The following is a 22,649-nucleotide window of genomic DNA, read 5'->3' on the forward strand; positions in this document are numbered from 1 at the left end:
TTATAGTATTAATAGTTTGTTTGTTTGCTTATTTTATATTCTAATACACTACACAGTATGCAAAATTTTGAGAAAGAACATTTTGGTCATTTGGCTAGCAAAATAGGTTTGCAAGTATTGCATGAAAAGTTCAAAACTGTAAAGAAATGGAAGAGAAGATCCATACCAGATTGCAAGTAGTGCATGAAAAGTTCTAAGCCTTCAAGGAATGGAAGTGAAGAAGGTATATATGTAACTATTAAACATGGTACATAACTGCAGCAGCATGCAGTAATTTGCGTGAAGCAGCTGTCTGCATGGCAGATGCTTCTTAGTCGAGCAGGAAGATCCACTCCTAAAATATGGGGTGAATTTAATTAAACTTTCTGCCTACAATTTTGCAACTCAAAAGCACAAGTTTCTGTTCCAGTTAAAAGCAAACACTTTATTAACTAAATGGTTTCATTGCCATAAGTCTGAGAACCACTACTCTAATTTCATAATAATAATGTGGGAGAGCTCGTCTTCTGGAAATCAGTATCCCCACACATGACTTTAAGGGCTGGGACATTTGGCCAGGAAGTTTACATAATGTTTGAAGATGGCTGTCTTCTGGGTTGTAAAGCAATGTACTGTGGTAGAAGTTCATCATTTCAAAGGCTGCTTCCATAATCAGGACAATGGCAGACACTCTTTGCCCTAATGATGGAGGCAGCAAGATGGTTGTCTTCTGGGTTGTACCTTGTGTAGTCTGGGAGAAGTTTACAACAATTTAGAGGTACTTGCTACCTCCATCACCACAGTGCTACAACTCAGAAGGCAATCATCTTTTTATTCACTGCTGTGAGAACCTCAAATTCTACATAGGTAACATTCACTTGTTAGTGCTGTTAAAAATGGTTCAACCTGACCACAGGAATTTGATGCCTGTCAACATATCATGAATCTTGCTATGCAGAGTTCACAGATGTCATGCACTAACAAAATGCACCGTTTCAGAGTCACCCAAAGGGCATTCAGGGAAACTATGCAAGATTTATCATCAGAGTCAGTCAGTCCTAGCTGATATACATACCAAGAGCCATGTACATAAATGCAGTACCAGTATCTCCTGCACTATAGTATTTAGTTAAGATATAATGTTGCAATGACTTCAATATCAAAGTACACACAACACTGGCCGTGAAACATCATACATGAGACAACACTTGATACATGTATTTTCAATCATTAACATACATTAATTAAAAATTGCATTGTTATTAAAAACAACTTATTAAACTACTCTTTCCAACACAGTGGCAAATAAATGTAGTATAAAATATTTATATTGTAATAAACACCATTAACTCTATTATACAGGTTTTTTGTTTACAGATTTTAAGAAAAGTATAAAATACAATGCAGACAAAAATTCACTTCACAGTTTTTCCCAATATCAATAAAAAGCAAACATATTCATAAAATTGCTACATGAAAATATCAAGTTGTGATTTTGTTTATTACAGACAAAAGTTACATAGAAAAAACAATCCTTGCCCTCCCCATTTTGAAACTTTCTAGACATTGCCCTTTCCCCTTGGACATATCTTGTTCTCTAGTCTAATAGAACTTGTCCCGCGCCGTAGCCGCGTGGTCTGAGGCATCATGCTTCGGACCGGCGATATGGAACGCGCGCTGGTTCGAGTCTCGGGGGAGAAGAATTTTCTCATGAGCTTTCGACCAGTGTATGGGACCGGTGCCAACCCAGCATCGTGAGGAAATTGGGGAGCTACAATGATTAGCATAATCCGGTCAGGAAAGCTAGCAATGGCTGGGGGTTCGTCGTGCTGACCACACGTCACCCTATATCTGGTTGGATGATCGTTCACCTCTGCTTAGGCATGTGAATGTGAGGCCAGCAGTCAAGCTAGTCGGCTTTGGCTCTCTGGAGCTGTTACGCCACGGGTTTAATTTTTAGTCTAATAGAACCTAAACATATGCTTTGGTTCTATAATGTTTTGAAGCCACCAAATATTATTCTCACAAGAGAAATAATTTCTTTTCAGATTCAGGTATGGTGCAATTTATATAACTCTGGCTGGCAAAGTAAAGTGTATATCAATCAGAACAAAGACTCAAAATTTAATTTGGAAGTAATAAATATATGAAACAGTTTAAGGTTTGTATTATCACAGCTCTTTCTCAATGCGAATAAGAACATTAATTTTTTCTTGTATGGTGTTTGTATTCTTCCTCCTGCTTTTCATTTTGTCATATGCTGTCTAAAAATATCACCTAACAAACACCTGGTACATGAAAATTGCTACCTCCCTTTATCACAGAACATTTCTAGTAAAATTAAATCTCATACATGTCATATATCATAAAAGTTAAATTTAATCTCAAAAAGAATTGTAACTAGTTTTCTTCCGAAAAATATGTCTGTGCAACTCATCCACTGCAGAACTTCCTGCAAATACATAAATATATGTGATAATTAACTAATACTGGCAAATCATTAGCAAATTGCCAATAATATCCATGTGCAATATACAAAATCAGTAACAAGAACCACAAGAATACAAACAAAGACATGCAGTTACATTTTAAGTAATGATGTTATCAACACAATACTTTTGAATCTAATATAAAAACTGATTAAGATAAAGCCACCAAACTGTGCTACAGAGGCAATTGAAATTGCGTGTTCTTGTAACAACAAATACCTCCTGTGTCAGTGGCAAGAATTAGAGTCTTTCAACAGCATTTGAATTGACTAGCTGTATGGAATTTTTCTGACAGGCTATTTAAATTTCATTAAACGCTACAGTAAAATATAAATATGTTGGTAAAAATGATAAATTCATGACATTAACTGAATTTTGATCGAAGTAAAGCAGCGTATAGTTTCAGTTTTGTCCATGGTTGTGTTCTGGGTTCTAACACAATGTGGACTTGTAATTGGGTACTAATATTTTGAAAGAACATACTGCCTCCTCCATTAGGGCCAAAGTATGTTCCTCCAAAATTGTGGTACCCACCTACAAGTGTACACATCGTCACAAACAAGACAACTATGGACATCTAATTGCCATGAGAACTTCACATCTCATATAGTTTAAATTTTATTAATGCAGTTAACTTTGCGGTTGGAATCTCAGATATTTACGTACTTCTCAACCGAGCACCTGACTGGAAATCTGCATTTTTGGTGCTGTGCTTTCATGCTATTGTCCACACACAAACCATCCCCAGATTTCTGGTGTGCTACAACGAACAACATGAAAACAGCCAGCAAACTTGTATGTACCTCGTGATTTTCATTCCAGGAAGAGCTTCTGTAAATTTGTAGTCAGTGTTGCTGTTCCCAATTTAAGCCCAGACTATAAGAGTGGTTGCAGTTATTGTTCTTCTTGCTGCTTTGCTGGTATTGGCTGTGATTTTGGTTCATCTTTTGATATTTCTTCTCCTTGTCTTCTGATTATGTGGCTCTGTCAGTTTCCAAAAATATCTCAGTTTCTTCAGGACAGAGTCCCTTTGTCAAAACCACGATTAAAAATTACTGACCATACAATGGCAAAGCTTTAGTTTAAAATACTGATCCTTAGATTAATAGCAGTCTGTATTATGTCAACATCTTGAATATAAAGTATAAGCTGAATATTATCACACTGCCCTCTAAGATTCTTAACATAAGCACGCTGTTTGTATAGTTATGTTATTGCTTCCCGGGCAATAAAACACCCTCCACTGCAGAGGAATGTTCATTGCATCTGACTGCATGTGACAGACACCCAGATCTGCCTGCAACATTCTTAAAACCTTGCATACTATATAGTGTATTGGAATATAAAACATGCATACAAACAAAACTGTTTACACTTTGAAGGACACTAATGCCATGCAATGGCAATGCATGTTTTATATTGCAATAACATTTCCTGAGGCAAGACATTGAAAACTAAGACCTTACAGTTTGTAAGACTTGAGGTTCTCACAGCGGTGAGTATGAAGATTTCTGTCTTCTGGGTTATTGCGCTGTGTAGTCTGGTCGATGTTAACCAACGTTTCAGAGGTCATACTGCCTCCGTCATCAGGGCGATGAATATGCCAATAGGGTGTGAAAAGTTGGATTTTATAGGCAGGGAAGTGAAAGGTGTAGCCTGCCCCGAGCCAATGGGAGCAGGTCTGGGAGTGGACCAATGGTAGCACGTGGGCGAGAGTGGGAGAGGGAGAGAGAGAAAGGTGAGTTTAGTTGTATGGATAAGGGCCCTGAAAGGGGCCGAGTTAGTGGTCTGCGGCGCACTCTTGCTCGTTCTCGGAGTCCTCGGAGTGTGTGGATAAGAGGCTTCCAGGACCGGCTCACCATATATAACTTAAAGGTACATCCTATGAAATTACAATACAATTAACATACAAATGGTTACTTGGGATTGTGAGATATGAAGTTTGAACAATCATATAACCTGGATATCAAGTTAGTATGTGTACTTAACAATCAGTTAAGAGGAAACACTAAACTTAAAATACTCTATATCATAATAAGTCATAATAACCTTTTGTATAAAACTCAATGTGATTACCATTTGTGAACATTCTGGTTAAGGAGTCAAAGTTGTAAGGTAACAAAGTCCTCTAGCACAGCTAACACTCATGAGATTGTGCATTTAAATGTTGTTTACCAACATGAATTTTAAAACCTATTTGTGTGTCAAATATCTTTACACAATCATTGCACTGAAAATGGATTTTCTTTGTAAGATTTTAATTAACACTATCAATATTTAGGCTGGAACTGAATGGTGGGAAAATCTCTGTAGTGCCAAGAGAATCTGCATGATTCTTACTGAAATGAAGTGTAAGAGCCTCTTCACTGCCAACTGTCCTATTTCAAACATTGCATGATATGCCAGAAGGCTCTTCTTCGCAGTTTATCTCACCATTTAAGACTCCATTAAAACTATCAATATTTTGGCTGGAACTGAATGGTGGGAAAATCTCTGTAGTGCGAAGAGAATCTGCATGATTCTTACTGAAATGAAGTGTAAGAGCCTCTTCACTGCCAACTGTCCTATTTCAAACATTGCATGATATGCCAGAAGGCTCTTCTTCGCAGTTTATCTCACCATTTAAGACTCCATTAACACTATCAATATTTTGGCTGGAACTGAATGGTGGGAAAATCTCTGTAGTGCGAAGAGAATCTGCATGATTCTTACTGAAATGAAGTGTAAGAGCCTCTTCACTGCCAACTGTCCTATTTCAAACATTGCATGATATGCCAGAAGGCTCTTCTTCGCAGTTTATCTCACCATTTAAGACTCCATTAACACTATCAATATTTTGGCTGGAACTGAATGGTGGGAAAATCTCTGTAGTGCGAAGAGAATCTGCATGATTCTTACTGAAATGAAGTGTAAGAGCCTCTTCACTGCCAACTGTCCTATTTCAAACATTGCATGATATGCCAGAAGGCTCTTCTTCGCAGTTTATCTCACCATTTAAGACTCTATTAACACTATCAATATTTTGGCTGGATCTGAATGGTGGGAAAATCTCTGTGGTGCGAAGAGAATCTGCATGGTTCTCACTGAAATGAAGTGTAAGAGCTTCTTTACTGCCAAATATCCTATTGCAAACATTGCATGAAATGCCAGAAGGCTCTTCTTCGCCGTTTATCTCACCATTAAAGACTCCATTAACACTATCAATATTTTGGCTGGAACTGAATGGTGGGAAAATCTCTGTGGTGCGAAGAGAATCTGCATGATTCTTACCGAAATGAAGTGTAAGAGCCTCTTCACTGCCAACTGTCCTATTTCAAACATTGCATGATATGCAAGAAGGCTTTTCTTTGCAGTTTATCTCACCATTTAAGACTCCATTAACACTATCAATATTTTGGCTGGAACTGAATGGTGGGAAATCTCTGTAGTGCGAAGAGAATCTGCATGATTCTTACTGAAATGAAGTGTAAGAGCCTCTTCACTGCCAACTGTCCTATTTCAAACATTGCATGATATGCCAGAAGGCTCTTCTTTGCAGTTTATCTCACCATTTAAGACTCCATTAACACTATCAATATTTTGGCTGGAACTGATTGGTGGGAAAATCTCTGTGGTGCGAAGAGAATCTGCATGGTTCTCACTGAAATGAAGTGTAAGAGCTTCTTTACTGCCAAATGTCCTATTGCAAACATTGCATGAAATGCCAGAAGGCTCTTCTTCGCAGTTTATCTCACCATTTAAGACTCCATTAACACTATCAATCTTTTGGCTGGATCTGAATGGTGGGAAAATCTCTTTGGTGCAAAGAGAATCTGCATGATTCTTACTGAAATGAAGTGTAAGAGCTTCTTTACTGCCAAATGTCCTATTGCAAACATTGCATGAAATGCCAGAAGGCTCTTCTTCGCAGTTTATCTCACCATTTAAGACTCCATTAACACTATCAATCTTTTGGCTGGATCTGAATGGTGGGAAAATCTCTTTGGTGCGAAGAGAATCTGCATGATTCTTACTGAAATGAAGTGTAAGAGCTTCTTTACTGCCAAATGTCCTATTGCAAACATTGCATGAAATGCCAGAAGGCTCTTCTTCGCAGTTTATCTCACCATTTAAGACTCCATTAACACTATCAATCTTTTGGCTGGATCTGAATGGTGGGAAAATCTCTTTGGTGCGAAGAGAATCTGCATGATTCTTACTGAAATGAAGTGTAAGAGCCTCTTCACTGCCAACTATCCTATTGCAAACACTGCATGATATGCCAGAAGGCTCTTCTTTGCAGTTTATCTCACCATTTAAGACTCCATTAACACTATCAATATTTTGGCTGGATCTGAATGGTGGGAAAATCTCTGTGGTGCTAAGAGAATCTGCATGATTCTTACTGAAATGAAGCGTAAGAGCTTCTTTACTGCCAAATGTCCTATTGCAAACATTGCATGAAATGTCAGAAGGCTCTTCAGAGTTGATCTCACCATGAAAGACTCCAACACTTCTATGTAAGAGTTTTTTCCTGTGGTTCCTTGTGGTATGAATTTTGAGACCCTTTTCATTATTAAATATACTGCTGCAGAATAAACATTCAAATGGACCATTTTCTCTTCTAGATGACACACTTATGTTCACAGGGTTAACTGGGCTGCTATCAGAAGACCTATACATTTTTACACTTGCGTGCATTTTCTTACAGTGCAGCCTTTGACCCTTCTGAGATGGAAATGATCTGTCACATGAAGAACATTCATATAATCGTTTTTTTGTACCATTAATGCAATTTAATTTTCTGTCTTGATGAGTAAGAGGCATTTCATTATTCACTGTATCTTCAGTACGTCTTTCTGGATGGTTCCTTGTACGATGAATAGCTAGACCTCTCAAACTTGAAAATGTTCTGTTGCAGATGGAACACAGAAAATTACCTGTTTCACTACTACCCTTAGTACATACAATAGAATTTTCTCTGACAGAATTCTCATTTATATGATAATCTTTGTGATATTTTTTCTTATGAATCTTCAATCCTCTCTCAGACAGAAAGACCTTGTTACAACATTCAAAAGTCTTGCTGAGCTGCAAAGTTTCCCCAATTATTTGTTTCTGCATTGCAGAGTCATAACTATGGTGTACAGTGTAATGAATTTTAAAACCTTTTGCATCATTAAATCTTATATCACACAGAATACATAAAAGAGGGTCTTCAGGATAACTGACATTTTGAGTATCAAATTGCAAATTATTGTTGGCATTTTGTGGAGTATAGTCATCTGTTCCTGCTTTGTCATCAGTTATAGAAGAAAGATCTTTGTGGCTTCTTAAATGATGATGAATATAACAAAGCTCTGAAAAGAAACCTCTGTCACACACAGGGCATTTATAAATGTCAATGCTGTTCTCTTCAGCCTGCTGTGCAACATTTTCTGGTATCATGTGTTGTTGTTTTGTGCAATGAAATCTGAAACTTCTAACTCTACTGTACTTTTTATTACAAACCTTACATTCATAATAGAATGATGGACCATTACCCACAGTTTTTTGTGATGAAATGGCTCCATCAGAAATGCTTCCTTTGTGTATTTTAGAACAATGTATCAGTAATCCTCTTTTACTGTTAAAGCTTTTGTCACATATGTGACACTGGTTGTCTGTTTTGACATTACCACTGTCACTAATTGCATCTACAAATACATTCTCTGTACTTTTTTCAGAATAATTAGTTTTGTGGAATTTGTCATTATGAACCAGTAAATTACTTTCACTATTGAAGCTCCTACAGCAGTCTGGACAGTTATGCTTCGGTTCTTGAACTTTACTGGCTTTGCCATAATATTGTACTGTCCTATCTGCTACTTTGCTTAACTGTCCTTGAAGAATGTCAACTGCAAGTGACTGGGAGTCATCATCCCTATGAAATCTCCTTTGATGTGTTCTTAAACTAGGTACATTTTTCAGTTTCTGCTGACACACATTACATGTCACATCCGTTTCCATGAGGTTATGTCCATTAACTTCAGCAGTATCAGGTATCTCAGTATTGATAATAACTGTTGTCTGCTTTGTTAGTTTATGAGCTTTAAACTTATGCATTCTCAAACCTTTTGCATTCCCAAAAATCATTTTACATACAGGGCACTGATTTTCCATTTCATGATGGTTTGTAACATTAGCAGTATCAGGTGTCTCAGAATTGTTAATAACTGTTGTCTGCTTTGTTAGTTTATGAGCTTTAAACTTATGCATTCTCAAACCTTTTGCATTCCCAAAAATCATTTTACATACAGGGCACTGATTTTCCATTTCATGATGGTTTGTAACATTAGCAGTACCAGGTGTCTCAGAATTGTTAATAACTGTTGTCTGCTTTGTTAGTTTATGAGCTTTAAACTTATGCATTCTCAAACCTTTTGCATTCCCAAAAATCATTTTACATACAGGGCACTGATTTTCCATATCATGATGGTTTGTAACATTAGCAGTATCTGGTGTCTTAGAATTGTTAATAACTGTTGTCTGCTTTGTTAGTTTATGAGCTTTAAACTTATGCATTCTCAAACCTTTTGCATTCCCAAAAATCATTTTACATACAGGGCACTGATTTTCCATTTCATGATGGTTTGTAACATTAGCAGTACCAGGTGTCTCAGAATTGTTAATAACTGTTGTCTGCTTTGTTAGTTTATGAGCTTTAAACTTATGCATTCTCAAACCTTTTGCATTCCCAAAAATCATTTTACATACAGGGCACTGATTTTCCATTTCATGATAGTTTGTAACAAGCACTGATTGATAACTAGAGTTGTCACCCAAAGCAACTTTGAAAGATGACTCAGAATCAGTATGAAGAATGACTTGGTTTCCTGCTGACTGAGAATCAGAATGAAGAACAACCTGGTTTGCTACTGACTGAGAATCAGTATGAAGAATGACTTGGTTCGCTGCTGACTGGGAATCAGTATGACTATAAATTGCACATGATGGATGAACTTTTACATGGCATCTGAAACCATTTTTATTCTTGAAACTTTTCATAGAGACCTTGCATTTCCTACGACCTCTCCCATGACACCGTACATGGTTACTAAGGGAGCTCCATTCTGTAACTGTTCTCTTACAAAATGGACTTTTATGACATCCCTGGTTCATTGGTATTTCATTTGGCAGCACTTGTGCAGAAGTTTTAGACATGTTTGGTATTTCATCACGTGGCTTACTTTTGCAAAAACGTTGATGTGCCCTAAGCCCTCTTAAGGCAGTAAAACTCTTTTTGCAATAAACACACTCTTGTGGCAATTCTAACAAAATGCTACTACTGTAATGAGTTGATGAATCCCCTTCAGAACTTGGAGAGGCATCAGGAACAGAGACATTGGTTGTATGTGTTCGGCTATGCAGCCAAAGGCCCGAGCCTGTGTTGAAAGTGTCACTACACACCAGACACACGTGACGTTCTTCAGAATGAAGTCTACTATGAATCCTCAGACCATGTCCTGTATGAAATGTTTTCTTACAGATGCTACATTCAAAGGGTCTTCCACCACTGTGATATCTTGAACCATGTATCTTCAAACCTCTTTCACTGTTAAATCTCTTGTTACAAATAGAACACTCTAAACCAAGTTCTCCTGTATCTTTACAACGATGACCTCTGAATCGCTGCCAGCTACTGAATCTTCTATTGCAAATCATACACTCATTGTCATATCTTTCTGCATGACTTCTGCCATGAATCTTCACACCATGAAATGTAGTGAATTTCTTAGTACAGAAATCACATTCATACAGATGTTGCTCTGATATAGAAGTTAAAAGAGACCCAGGGGGAGGTACTGATGGAACTGGTTTCTGGTCAATACTTATGTCCATGCCTTCAGCAGGGTGCTGCTGGTTGACATTGCTCCTGGTATCAGCAACATTTTGTATAGCTGCATCAACGACCATGCCAGGATCATGTTCTTCTTTGATGAGCAAAGGCTGAAAAAGAAGGAAAGAATAAAAATTCTAAATATGTGTAAAATTACTATGCAAATCAAGAAGCTGTATGATCATATAACAGATAAGTAAAAGCAGAGTAACATTTTTCAGCATTTTACTAACTTATAAAACCGAAGATAAAAGAAATATACTCAAAGTGATTATTTAGCACTTAATTTCCTTGAATAGATTTTAATTATATGTAATTCACAATTAATTTTTAATCCTTTGCAGTCCCTTTTAAATACCACTACGGCTCTCTGCTGGTCTATTTAAACGCCACTAAGCTGTATACATTCAACTACTATTGTGAACTGTTTTTATTTTCTTTTTAACTTGCATAAAATGGAAGACACTTTGCTAAATATGGTGAACATATGTTCTGAGAGCATCGCAGTTCCTCTTGTTTGATTACTGATCATGTGAAATATTTTTCACTGGCTGTACCACTGTCGCTAGTGAGATGTGTAATAAGTGGTGCCTTTCTGCTTCCTGTCGTTCGGTAGAGAATAAAGCAAGTACATGTCGGTAGATATAACTTTGGCGACGTCTAAACATCTCTTATTGCATGCAGATATACGATGTATAAGCATTGGATTTCTTAGTATCAGAGCTATGCTTCCTTTCATGCTGATTGTATTCAGAAGATCAAGACCAAGTTCACCACCATAATAGTGAAACAGAATGCTTATTGTAAACGATGAAGTCACTACACATAAAGAATGCTTGATAAGAAGTCGAATGAATATACATATGTCACTGGTGGATTGCTCTACGGGTAAAAAATAATTTAAAAAATATAATTTCCTACTAGGAAGATGGGATATTTGTTTTATAACTTTATCAGATAAAAAATACTTCTATTCTAAGTAAATATGACAGCTACATACCTAACGGTATTTCTTCACTGTAAGATATGAGGGTGAGTCAAATGAAAACCGTAAAACTGAGATAAAAATTCGAAATATCGAGCCATTGTCCTATAAGTTAGCAGACATGTTACCAATGCTATAAAGAGTATCCTATAGGTGGCAGTATAATGCAGACAAACAGAACGCCATCGCAGTGCCAGTTTGAATATGGCTGCTCCACTAGTTACATGCACGATAGAAGAACAACGTTCTGTAATTCGTTTTTTGATCAGTGAAGGTGTGAAACCGATTGAAGTTCATCGACGGATAAAGGTTCAGTATGGTGATGCATGCTTGTCACAGCAGCAAGTGTACGAGTGGAGTAGGAAATTCAGAAATGGTGTGACATCTGTGGCAGACACTCCTCGCCTGGGTCAGGCGCACAGAGTTGTGACCCCTGAGTCTATTGCAGCAGTTGAAGCCCTAGTGATGAGAATCGCCGAGTGTCAGTGGATGAAATAGCCGAAATTCTTAACATGAGCCACAGATCAGCACACCATGTCATTCATGATGTGCTCCAGTTTCACAAAGTGTCTGCAAGGTGGGTGCCACAGCAGCTGACTCCAGAATTGAACCAACGACGTGTTGACGCCTATGAAGAACTTCTGCGGCGCCTTGAAGCAGAAGGTGATGGCTTCCTTTCGAGAATCGTTACTGGCGATGAAACTTGGGTGCACTACCACCAACCGGAAACAAAGAGAACGAGCAAGGAATGGCATCATTCCTCATCACCAAAACCCAAGAAGTTCCGGACGCAGCCATCTGCAGGGAAGATTATGCTGACTCTCTTTTGGGATGAACGAGGCATACTCTTGGAGCACTACACGCCTCGGGGAAACACTATCACCAGTGCCTCATATTCAGATCTCTTGAAGAATCATCTTCGACCTTCAGTCAGATCAAAGCGACGTGGACTTTTGACTAGAGGTGTCCTTTTGCAACATGACAATGCTCAGCCCCATACTGCCTGTGCAACAGTTGCAACAATCCAAGACTTGCACTTTGAGTGTCTTCCACTTCCGCCATACTCACCAGACCTAGCCCCAAGTGATTACCACATGTTTGGGCCACTCAAAGAGGCGATGGGAGGAAAGAAGTTCCATTCTGATGAAGAGGTACAGCAGGCGGTGCATGAGTGGTTGCGCAGACAACCACAAGAATTTTTTTCTAGAGGAATCCATACACTTCGTAAACGCTGGAGGGCCTGTACTGAACGAAATGGAGACTGTAGAAAAATGATATAGTTGTGTTAAATTTAAAAAAAAAATTACGGTTTTCATTTGACTCACCCTCGTATATGGCAAAACACTCAGGGTGGAGTCCTGGCTTCCTTGGACACATGTTACAATAAAATGACATTTCTCTCCTGCCTCCTTTCACAATTATAAGGTTCACAAAGTATTACGAGGAAAACGTGGAGAGCTCTAATGCACAGATGAAGGCTTGAATGATATGCTGACACTGTTTGCCAGCCGCAGCTTGACTCCAGATCACGTAAAAAACTCGTAAAACACAGACTCAGTCAGACATAGGACTGAAAAGGGTTAAGATTTTATATCAAGGTTGGAGTCAGAGTCGGTACATTTTTACCAACTCTGACTCCACCCAAAATTGCTTCTGACTCCACAGCCCTGACACAGAGGATTACTTAATGATACATTTGCAGACCACAAGCAAGTTTAGCTGGCACAAAAGATTATGGAAAAGTCATTACAGCTAAAATTGCTCATCATGATAAAGTAAATGGGGAAACAGTTACTATTTTATGCAGCATCTTCCCAATTATGTAACATAAACAAATTGATAATGCCAACAATTTTGCTCACTATAATGAAGTTTTCATAAAAGGTTGTACTCATTCTATCATGGTTACACTGTATACATTATGGAATAGGCCAAGAATGATTTTATTGGCATTCTTATTAATCCTGTTTATTTCTTCCAGTATTTTCCAATTAAATGTTATTCTTGAAGGCAATATATTTTGACATTATGGAAAAATATAAATGATTTTATGACATTACAGAAAAATGGCAATAATGTTAACTCACATCAACTTCCTGAGAAATATCCTCAGTTTGAACTTCGGTTAAAACAGAAGTAGTAAACATATCATCGTTTAATATATTTTCTTCCTTGGTAAATATAACCTAAAACAAAATTCCAAATATTACATCATATTACACCCTGTTGTCTCTTGAGAAAAATGTGTTACTGTATTACATTACAATCTATATAAAACATACAAATGTTTGTCAGACATCCTATTAAGAGCAGAAACTGTGACCAGTAATTCTACTTAAATCTGCTAGCCACTAAACAAATTCCACCTGCCTGAACATATATGCACTGAGGCCTAAAATGTATTCATTACACATCTCTTTTAGCTCAATGATGGTAAGTAGGAGATCCTGGTCAGCATCAATGAAACATTAATTAAATTCCCAGTAATTATTAAACCGAAGATATGTATTGATATAAGTCTTATCAATCAAGTACAACAATCAAAGAAAGTGGCAATATCAAAAACACACTTTAATATACATAAATTCCACTGTGTTTGAAACTTATCTATAGCAATTTCAATGCATTTTAAATTATTTACTTCTGCAGTGAGTGCTAAAATGTATTGTTAAATGTAGAAAATAGACCTCATGTCATCAACTGAAAAAATCACTTTCTAACCTCATCAAATTTTATCTCTTGCTGCTTCATAAAAAAATCTCGTAAGCTGCAGTCAGAAGCTTCAACCATCAATTTGAATTCACAAAATAAATTCACTCGACTGATACAGTCTTCACATACATGGTTGGGCAACCCATCCCCAGCATACATCTGCAACATACACAAACATTCTATGACTTGCCTGTTGAAAAATATTAAGTATGCTATAAAGTGCAGAAGGCCTCACCAAATAACTTGAAATTATTACATTACATAATTGCAGATAATGCATTCACAAACTACAAACAGCTAAACTGACTGATATGATGAGTTTCAATTACAGTATGCCAGCCTACAACTAAAAAAACAATCAATTCCCACTCTACATTAATCAGTTTATTAAAGTCATGCCAAAGCAAACAGTTTTCATATTGAAGTTTATAAAAGTCAGGTTTGTATTCCATAACTGTATGAAGGTAAACAGAAAATTAAATTTTTATAACAACATAAATAAAGCAAAGAAAGTTCTGTTCAAAAGTAGTGGTCTATTTAGAAATTATATACTCAAATATAAAATTCAAGGTTTAGTGATATTAGTCAAATTTGACCAATATGATGAAACTGTGAACACAAAATCAAGATATGTAATTTAACTAACTGTGACATTATCACTTGCTGATCTTGCAGCTGGAAAGGAAACAACAAACTTTATTAAAAAGAAGACACAAATACTACACAGCTCCCTACTGCATATCATTTCCAATTAAAAGTTGACAAATGCCAAATATGAAACCAAGTACAAGCAGAATACCAATTTGGAAAACTAATTTAAGAAAAACAAATGGAAACACTAACAATACAGAACTCCCTGCACAAAACACTGGTAAGATATAAAAATAGGCAAGGAGCAGAACTGTAAAACAAACACGATATTGATATTATAAATGCAGAAATACTTTACTTTACATTCTTTACTGATACTTTGTATGTTGTATCCTTTTATTGACTGCAAAACCTCAGTTGGTAGTATGTTTGCCTACAGTGTGTGTGACCTGGGTTTGATACCCAGTTAGTATTTTTATCACCATGTCTATAATGGCTATTGAGGCTATTAAATTTAATTGATCTTTTATTTTGAGCCATGTAGCTTCTATTGAGAAGCTTTGACGTTATAGAGGTGCTTGATCCCTCCATGATTAGGGAAGGTAATGGAGGCAGCAAACACCTTTGAAACATTGGCTAACTTCTACCAGACTATATGGTGCAAAATCCCAGAAGACATGTCATCATATTCACGGCTGTGAGAATGTGAAATCTAGCCATGATCCACCTTAATGACTATGGTGCTGTTGGTAGCTTCATTGACAAATATTTGATCATTCTACTCAAGTAACTTGTCACTCCAAAAAGAAAACAATTAATTCATGTTATGGTTAAAACCGACCTAACCTGTATGCACGGAGACAGATTCTTGATTTTGGCGAGCAGGTCATCATTGCCATCAAAAATTGGCAGCAGAGCGTTTAGTTCTCTAATACATAGACGGCATATATTATTAACGTCAGGATTCAAACCTATTATTTCACTAGTATTCATTGTTTATATATTACGTATACAATTTAAAATTACGGTCAAAACTCAGCCAAACCCAATTAATAAAATCGAACAACCACCACTGTCTCATCCATGCTACCAACTGTCCACATCCCCTACACGGAGCACAACCACAGAGTTTATAACCAAGTCTGAGTTGTGTGTTGTTGGCACAGGTAAAGAATAAGTTATTTTTTGCAGCTGGATAGCATACATTTAGACTGGTTGTTAAAGATGACGGCACATTATGATTGATTTCGACAGTTTTAAATGGCTTTGGCATCGTTTGGACAAGTCTTGGCAGGTTTACAATGATTTCGATCCATTTGGAGAGGTTTTGACATGTTTTAACATTTTATGACAAATTTCTGCCAACGTTATCGTTCTTGTGGAATGCTTCAATGTTACGGTTTTTATTTTCTTTTATTTTTATATCCCTTTGTGTTTTTTAAATTTCACCCCTTTATATTGGACACTTTTAATTGGAACCGGTGAATATCCTATAATTTTACATGTCCACAATACCCTATATCTTGGACACACCTTTATCCTGGAACTTGAACACACCTTTTGTTGTAAGTTTGACAGGTTCATGCACTTAACTTCGATGCTTTTCAGTGAAACTTTTTCAGTTACATATTTTGTTATTTTGAATATCTGACTGATGAATGCCTCCTCTCTGGAGGATTATCTTATGGCCATTGAACCCATCATTTGAATGCATTGCAAGTGTTTAACTATTCTTTTCCTGGAACCCTTAACTGGACTACAGTATTTCAGAAGACGCAGTTTTAACTCCATCAGTAGTGTGCTTGCATTTGAGTTCAGACTGTTCACACATGGTAGGGTCAGGTTGAAATTTAAAAATCAAGTAGCCCTGTCAGGATTTATTCCTATTTATTAAATAATGGAATGCAATTACTTGTTAACCATTGTCTAATGCAAGCATATAATAGTCATAACTGTGCTGCATTACAATGCATGAAGATAGTATTCATGCTTAAGCAAAATTTAAAATGGTGATTGTTTTAATATCAACTACAGAAGCAAACCTGCTAAGAGGAAATGTTCACCATAGCCTGGTAATAGATGTGAGATACAGGTAATATTAAATGTAATAAGCCAGATGTCATGGATGATGTTTCAGTCAAGTTAAATCACTATAAGAATAGGGGTGATGGCACTAAATATTCTCTACCTTTGCTTAAACCATAGGGTGGCCGTTTTCCCCTTAAACATATATGTTTTGTGCAGGGAACAATATGATCATGATAAAGAAAATTGGCACATTGCATTCATAAATACAAAGTTCTTGTGAATAAATATACTGTATATGAAACTGTGATCAGACCAGGGAAGATTAGTCTGGCTGAAGACAGTAAGTTGTTAAAATCACAACAGAGTTTTGCACACATTCTTTAATTTAAATTCATGTTTCATTGCAAAGTCATATAATTCAGAACAGTATAATCATAATAATTTAAATATAATTCCTAAATTAGACATTCTAGTGTTGGAGTATTCAGTGATATCTGAGCCTTAACCTACACTTGTAACAGCCTTTCTGCCCATTCTGTCACATACAGGTGTGGCATCTCAATACTGTGTGAAAAAGAAAACAAAAGGTAACCGTGTCAGTGGGAAAAGTTATTCTAAAAAAATGTACTACTAGTTTTATAGACAATATACATTTTAATTTCAAGTTGCCACATATACAGAGTTCATTTGAACTTAAAAATATGAAAAGATGTTATGGATTACTATTTACAAAGTAAGTAATCTAATGGTATGGCACTTGGAGTACATCCACTTGTCTTCCATCCCAATATAAAATCCATTTGTATTACTAGATACAGTGAGGTTACTGTTTGTACCACATACAGTTAAATCACAATGAACTGTTCTGTTCATTTGCAATTTGCATACATACACAAATATACAAATGAAAGAGCAAACCTTTCTTGTCAGTTTCTGTAATTGTTACAAAATTCCTTAAGGATTGAGTTCTACATGTGCAATACACAATACTTTCAATGTAGGTTCTATCACAGGTACATGCTGACCCTACCCTGCAGAAACAAGTTTTTATTGGCACATTGCTTCAACTTCAAGAATGAAAACATTTGTACGAGTACATGTACTACAGTACATATGATACTTAACCTGAGACAAGCCAAGTACATGCTCTCACAATTTTTACTTAATACGAGGCATTATACATACATTCAGGTATACAAATTTACAGATCCCACCAAAATTTCACTCATTGTGTTCTTTCTGGTCCACCTATAACAACAACATACTACGATCACAGATATGTAATTTTTTCTGATATTTTAGTGATGTTTTGTGTATGTGGTTATTTTCTTCCATTTACTTAATTTTATAGTAAAAATTAATTTATGAAATACTTGTACAAAAGGAAATTTTTTTTATTAACCCATAGAAAGAATACTCGACTGGGGTTTAGAAACTGTCTGTGAAATACAGTTAAGTTCATAATGTAGCAGCTAATAAAATGTAAGTCAAAGACCAATAAAATGTTATGTATATTTAATTGAATGCTTTCTCATCAATTGTAAAAACAAGAAAAGTTTCTGCATGAAAGTATTATTTAAATAGTTATTTTTCATATAAGTCACAGAACCAGTTTAACCTGAACTGCAATATAAAAATAGATTATTATTAATGTGCTGCCATGCAATCTTCAATACTGAACATTAACTAGATATGATTGTTAGAACATACAAAAGAAATTGCACTCTTTATTTAGGGTTATATCTGCATTTTTCACATCTTCAGTTAGACTTAACTATTCCAATCATTTGGAGAGTAGTTTTAAAAACACAAAATGCTTTAGTCTGTGTAACCTAAGGTAGATATTTACTCTGTATTACAACAAATAACATGCACTTCAGCATGTACTGCCAGTCTTTCTGCTGGAAACTTTATTGCCACAAAAGCATGGACATAACAAAATATTGTGGCCTCTGATGGACTTGGGTTTAGTATTGTTTCCATACTCTTGAGCATAAGACACACACTAATGGTCAAAATTCTATTAACCAACATCTACCATAAAATTTAGTGTTTTTTCATGGGAAAAAGTTTGCACAATTCCATTATTAATTTCATTATGCTAGGTTAAAATGCTGCAGAAGGCCATTAGTTCCCTTGGCAGAAATTTTAGTTCTTCAGTGACTCAGTCAAAAATACAAATCATACCACTGACATAATTTCAGGCTTTACTCGTAATTCTTAAATAAGAACTAGGGAAATGGTACACTTTCCATCATTGATCTGTATCTCTGTATACAATTAATAAAATTATTCTTTAGAATGTAACAAGAATTTGATCTTAACTGCAAGTTCATATTTCAAAAGGGAAAAGGCAAATATGAAGAATTAACAAAGTAAATAAAAAATATTGTGATTGTTTCTCTTCATATTGTAGAGATTTGCTGCAAAAAGCAAGTTAAAAATATGAAAAAGGCTTATTTAAAAAGAGAGTAGAGTGCATGAAATTGTTATTTGACTTACGCAGGAGAACAGTATCTATTGATGCATGGATCATCTTGCAACAGTATGTTTTACATTTGTGAAATGCAATTCTAAGTTTAAAAAAAATCCTGAGTATAATTAATATGTATAAAATATTCCTGTGTACTCCATGAACCAATTCTAGTTTATAACTCATTTCTTATATCAAAATAAACACTTCATAAACTTACATTTCATAGTCCTCTTATTATGAAGAATACTTCTGTTCATTGGATCATCTGTAAGTATCTGTTTTCCTCCAGTAATGATGTTAAAGATGATGTCATATCATTTATCACCATGTTTGATGTGGACCCTTGTAAGGGATCTTTATGAGGGGAGGCTTCTGGTCCTGTGCCCAGAGGATGTGTGCTGCTAGACACCATATCACTGCCTGCCCAGGACTGACACTGTCGCACATATTCAAGCGTTCTCTGGTATGTGTCTTGCCTCATCCCTCGCACATTTCCTGTAAGGACTGGCATACTGCCAGAATTCACATTTACCTGAATCCCACTGCCATTATTTGGGGATGACTGGCTGATGTCCCGGCACTGAATTTCTGTCACATTGTTATTCCCAAGGGAATGATATGACATGTTATGAATACTGTGCCCACTATTGGAAGCAGGTCTACTATGTTGTTGATTAGAGGATGAGCCTGGAATGGAAATAAGTCCAGGATTGGTGTTATTGCATGGAGGAGGTTGTGACCGGACAGGACATGGAGGACTTGTGAACTGTTGTGATTGTTGTTGGTATGGTGGTGGAGGCATCTGTTGACTATAGTTGTTCCAACTTGCATGAAGCTGCTGCTGGTAATGTTGATGGTGATGATGTGTGCAGTTTGCACATGGTCCCACCTGTTGCAGTTGCTGCTGGTAGCAACCATTGTACTGAACTGGTTGCTGATTCATATTATCATGGTGCTGCATAGGGGCAGCACCAGGGTAAACTGCACTGCCACGGGACATCTGAGCTGCTTGCATCATCTGCAGATTTTGTTGCCAGCAGTTGCTGGCTTGTTGGGGTGCAGGAGCTCCTGCAGCAGGGCTTGTGAGGGGCTGCTGACTTAGCTGTTGTGGAGTCTGTCCTCCAGCACCATAGCAATTTGCTGGACTTGTTGGTACAGAAGGACCAAGGTACCCAATGCTGGCTTGTGCTGGACTTGGCATTGAATGGCACTGTGTTGAATTATTTCCCAGTGGAATTGTGGGACTTATAAATCCAGGCATGTTTGTCTGGGCAACACTTGGTATAGAACCACTATGTCCTGGGCTGTTCATAACTTGTTGGCATGGGCCTGAACTATTGACTATAGGCACAGAAGATCCATTATAACCCACACCTGGTACTGGCTGACATGACCCAGTGCCATTCATCATAGACTGACACTGATTGTTCATCACAGGCAATGTTACATTACTGTATCCACTGTTTTGTGGTGGGTTGTTTAAGGGTGCAGATTGACCCATCATGGCACTGGGAGGTCCCTGTACTGGGCTGTTGGCTATTGGCATTGCATGGCAATACATAGTATTTCCAGAAGCTGGACTTGCTGGAATGGACTGGCCTGTGAGGCCATTAGAAGTGACTGGGAGAGGATAGTTTGGTACAGATTGATTGTAAGATGCAAGAGGACTTGCTGGATTGTTAGGTGGCATTTGTCGCCCTGGGTAGCTGCCAGGGAAGTTTCCTTGCTGGTAGTTATTGCAGGCTGGTGGTTGGAACACATGGGCAGTGTTGGCTGCATTGGCTAAAGGTTTGCTTAAACTCTCGTCCTTTCCATTATCTACCACCTGTGAAAAACGAAAGCACATTATGTATCTACTCTCTAACAAAAAAGTAATAATCATACCTGTACTGTCTTTGTGGAACTTCCATGTACATTTTATCATATACAAAATATATTCTAATCATGTGATTTATTATGATTCATCTTCAGCATTTTAGTTAATCAGTATGTTAATTCCTTCAGTGTGTCTCATTTTCAGGCAAGTCAATTAAAATGCAGTCATTTTAAAACTGGAAATTCTGATGGTAGAAAATTGTTAGGACTATATTAATGGTCTACACACACACAGTTGATGTTTAAACATAAACAAAAGACTGGAGTTAATAAAAAATAAAGAATGAAAATGTCAGAATTAATAAAAAAAATATAAAATATATTATAAATGAATTAACCTAAAAGTGACAGTTTACTTAATGGAGTGTATAAATGAGGTCAGAGTTTTACTGTGTAACAGTTAAGTTATAGAATGACTACAAGGGTACTCACTTGACTAAGGAAGTGTAACATTTCATCTGGAATCACCAAGTTCTTCTCTACCATCTCTCCCTCAGCCACTTCATCCAGAACCACTTCCTGATTAGGATGATGCTCCTGACCGCGTGCAATTGGAGGCAACACAACACTGTGAGGTCGAGGTGGAGGCGGTGTAGATCTTTCTGACCCTCCTCGACATGGTTCTGACATTCGTCGGCAATCCACTGCACTTGTGGAACTGTTGCTACCAGCTGATGGTTGAAACCAACTTCCAGTACCTGGATTATGATGATTATGATAATGTTGACGCTGTTGCTGCTGATGCTGCTGTAATTGTTGCTGCCGCCGCTGTTGTTGCAGTGACATGTGTTGTGTCTGTACAGTAATTTCCCATAAAATTAGTGTTTAATATAGGTTACTCACAAACAAAATTGTCCTACATAAAATAATACTTGTTTTGCAAAAGGTACTAAATATTTATTCAGTAAATGGAAGACTGGTGATTACAGAGAACAGTTAAACCACATGAACAAAATGAACAACGCCGGGCTCCTAAAAATTGAATTTCTTTACAAACCAAAGAATATAAAAATTTGCAAAAAAACATTCAAAATACAGCTATAAGGTTATAATAAGTTTGACTGTAATATTTGTAGGGCAGTAAAAGATGAAATGGGGAGGAATAAGCATCTCACCTGCAGAACAAGGTTAGAGGTACAATAAAGAGGGTCCTGATGTCCACCAAGAACCCGTGTGTGTAAGCGTTGCAGATGGCTGCTCATGCCAGAAGGCAATAAATGGGATACACTGTGACCCACACTGGTTACTCCTGTGTTGCTGAGCTGACTTGACCGTCTTGAGCTGCCAGGAGAGATTGGGTCGCAGGATGAGCCTACGTGCCCACTTCCAGGTCTTGCACAAGACAATGCTGATGCCTGCAATTTCATTATGAGAAAAATTTGTACACCTTTCTTACAGTTTTTGTTACTGTATCACTGTGTTAATTTTTGTTAATTTAAATACCTTCCTATCAAAGTATTTTTCATAATTTTATTGTATAATTTAGCAGCATATAGTTTAACTGAAGGCCGCAATGGATCACTAAAATATTATACAAGGCGGTACAAGTACAAGTCTACATGGCATCACAATCCACAAGAACACAATTAACAATTTTTATGTTTGTCATATTTCTTGCCTGATACCTCTTCAAAGTGGTAGACATGCTTTATTAAC

The 22,649-nt window shown here is 36.9% G+C and overlaps 2 protein-coding genes across 7 annotated transcripts in view; both read right to left on the reverse strand.

Annotated features, from left to right (window-relative positions):
• Positions 1-1,176: 1,176 nt before the first annotated feature.
• Positions 1,177-15,731, reverse strand: LOC147875193 (uncharacterized). The gene is made up of 4 exons (XM_087342703.1): positions 15,461-15,731; positions 14,033-14,182; positions 13,399-13,497; positions 1,177-10,436 (listed from the first exon to the last, which is right to left on the reverse strand). The coding sequence occupies exons 1-4, from the start codon at positions 15,605-15,607 to the stop codon at positions 5,967-5,969; spliced, it is 4,866 nt and encodes a 1,621-aa protein (XP_087198829.1). The 5' UTR covers positions 15,608-15,731; the 3' UTR covers positions 1,177-5,966.
• Positions 15,732-17,007: 1,276 nt separating this feature from the next.
• Positions 17,008-22,649, reverse strand: part of ci (transcriptional activator cubitus interruptus) — a 223,752-nt gene continuing 218,110 nt past the window's right edge. For all 6 annotated transcript variants that reach the window (XM_022064112.2, XM_022064114.2, XM_022064113.2 and 3 more), the window contains 3 exons: positions 22,109-22,348; positions 21,426-21,788; positions 17,008-20,943 (listed from right to left, as the gene is read on the reverse strand). In XM_022064112.2, coding sequence (XP_021919804.1) covers positions 19,372-20,943; positions 21,426-21,788; positions 22,109-22,348 — 2,175 coding nt within the window. In that variant the 3' untranslated portion in view covers positions 17,008-19,371. The remainder of the gene's footprint in view (positions 20,944-21,425; positions 21,789-22,108; positions 22,349-22,649) is intronic.

This window comes from Zootermopsis nevadensis, unplaced genomic scaffold (genome assembly GCF_977971745.1).
Source record: "Zootermopsis nevadensis isolate Lab colony 2312 unplaced genomic scaffold, Znev_1.0 Znev_ptg000001l, whole genome shotgun sequence".
In the NCBI taxonomy this organism is placed as follows: domain Eukaryota; kingdom Metazoa; phylum Arthropoda; class Insecta; order Blattodea; family Termopsidae; genus Zootermopsis; species Zootermopsis nevadensis.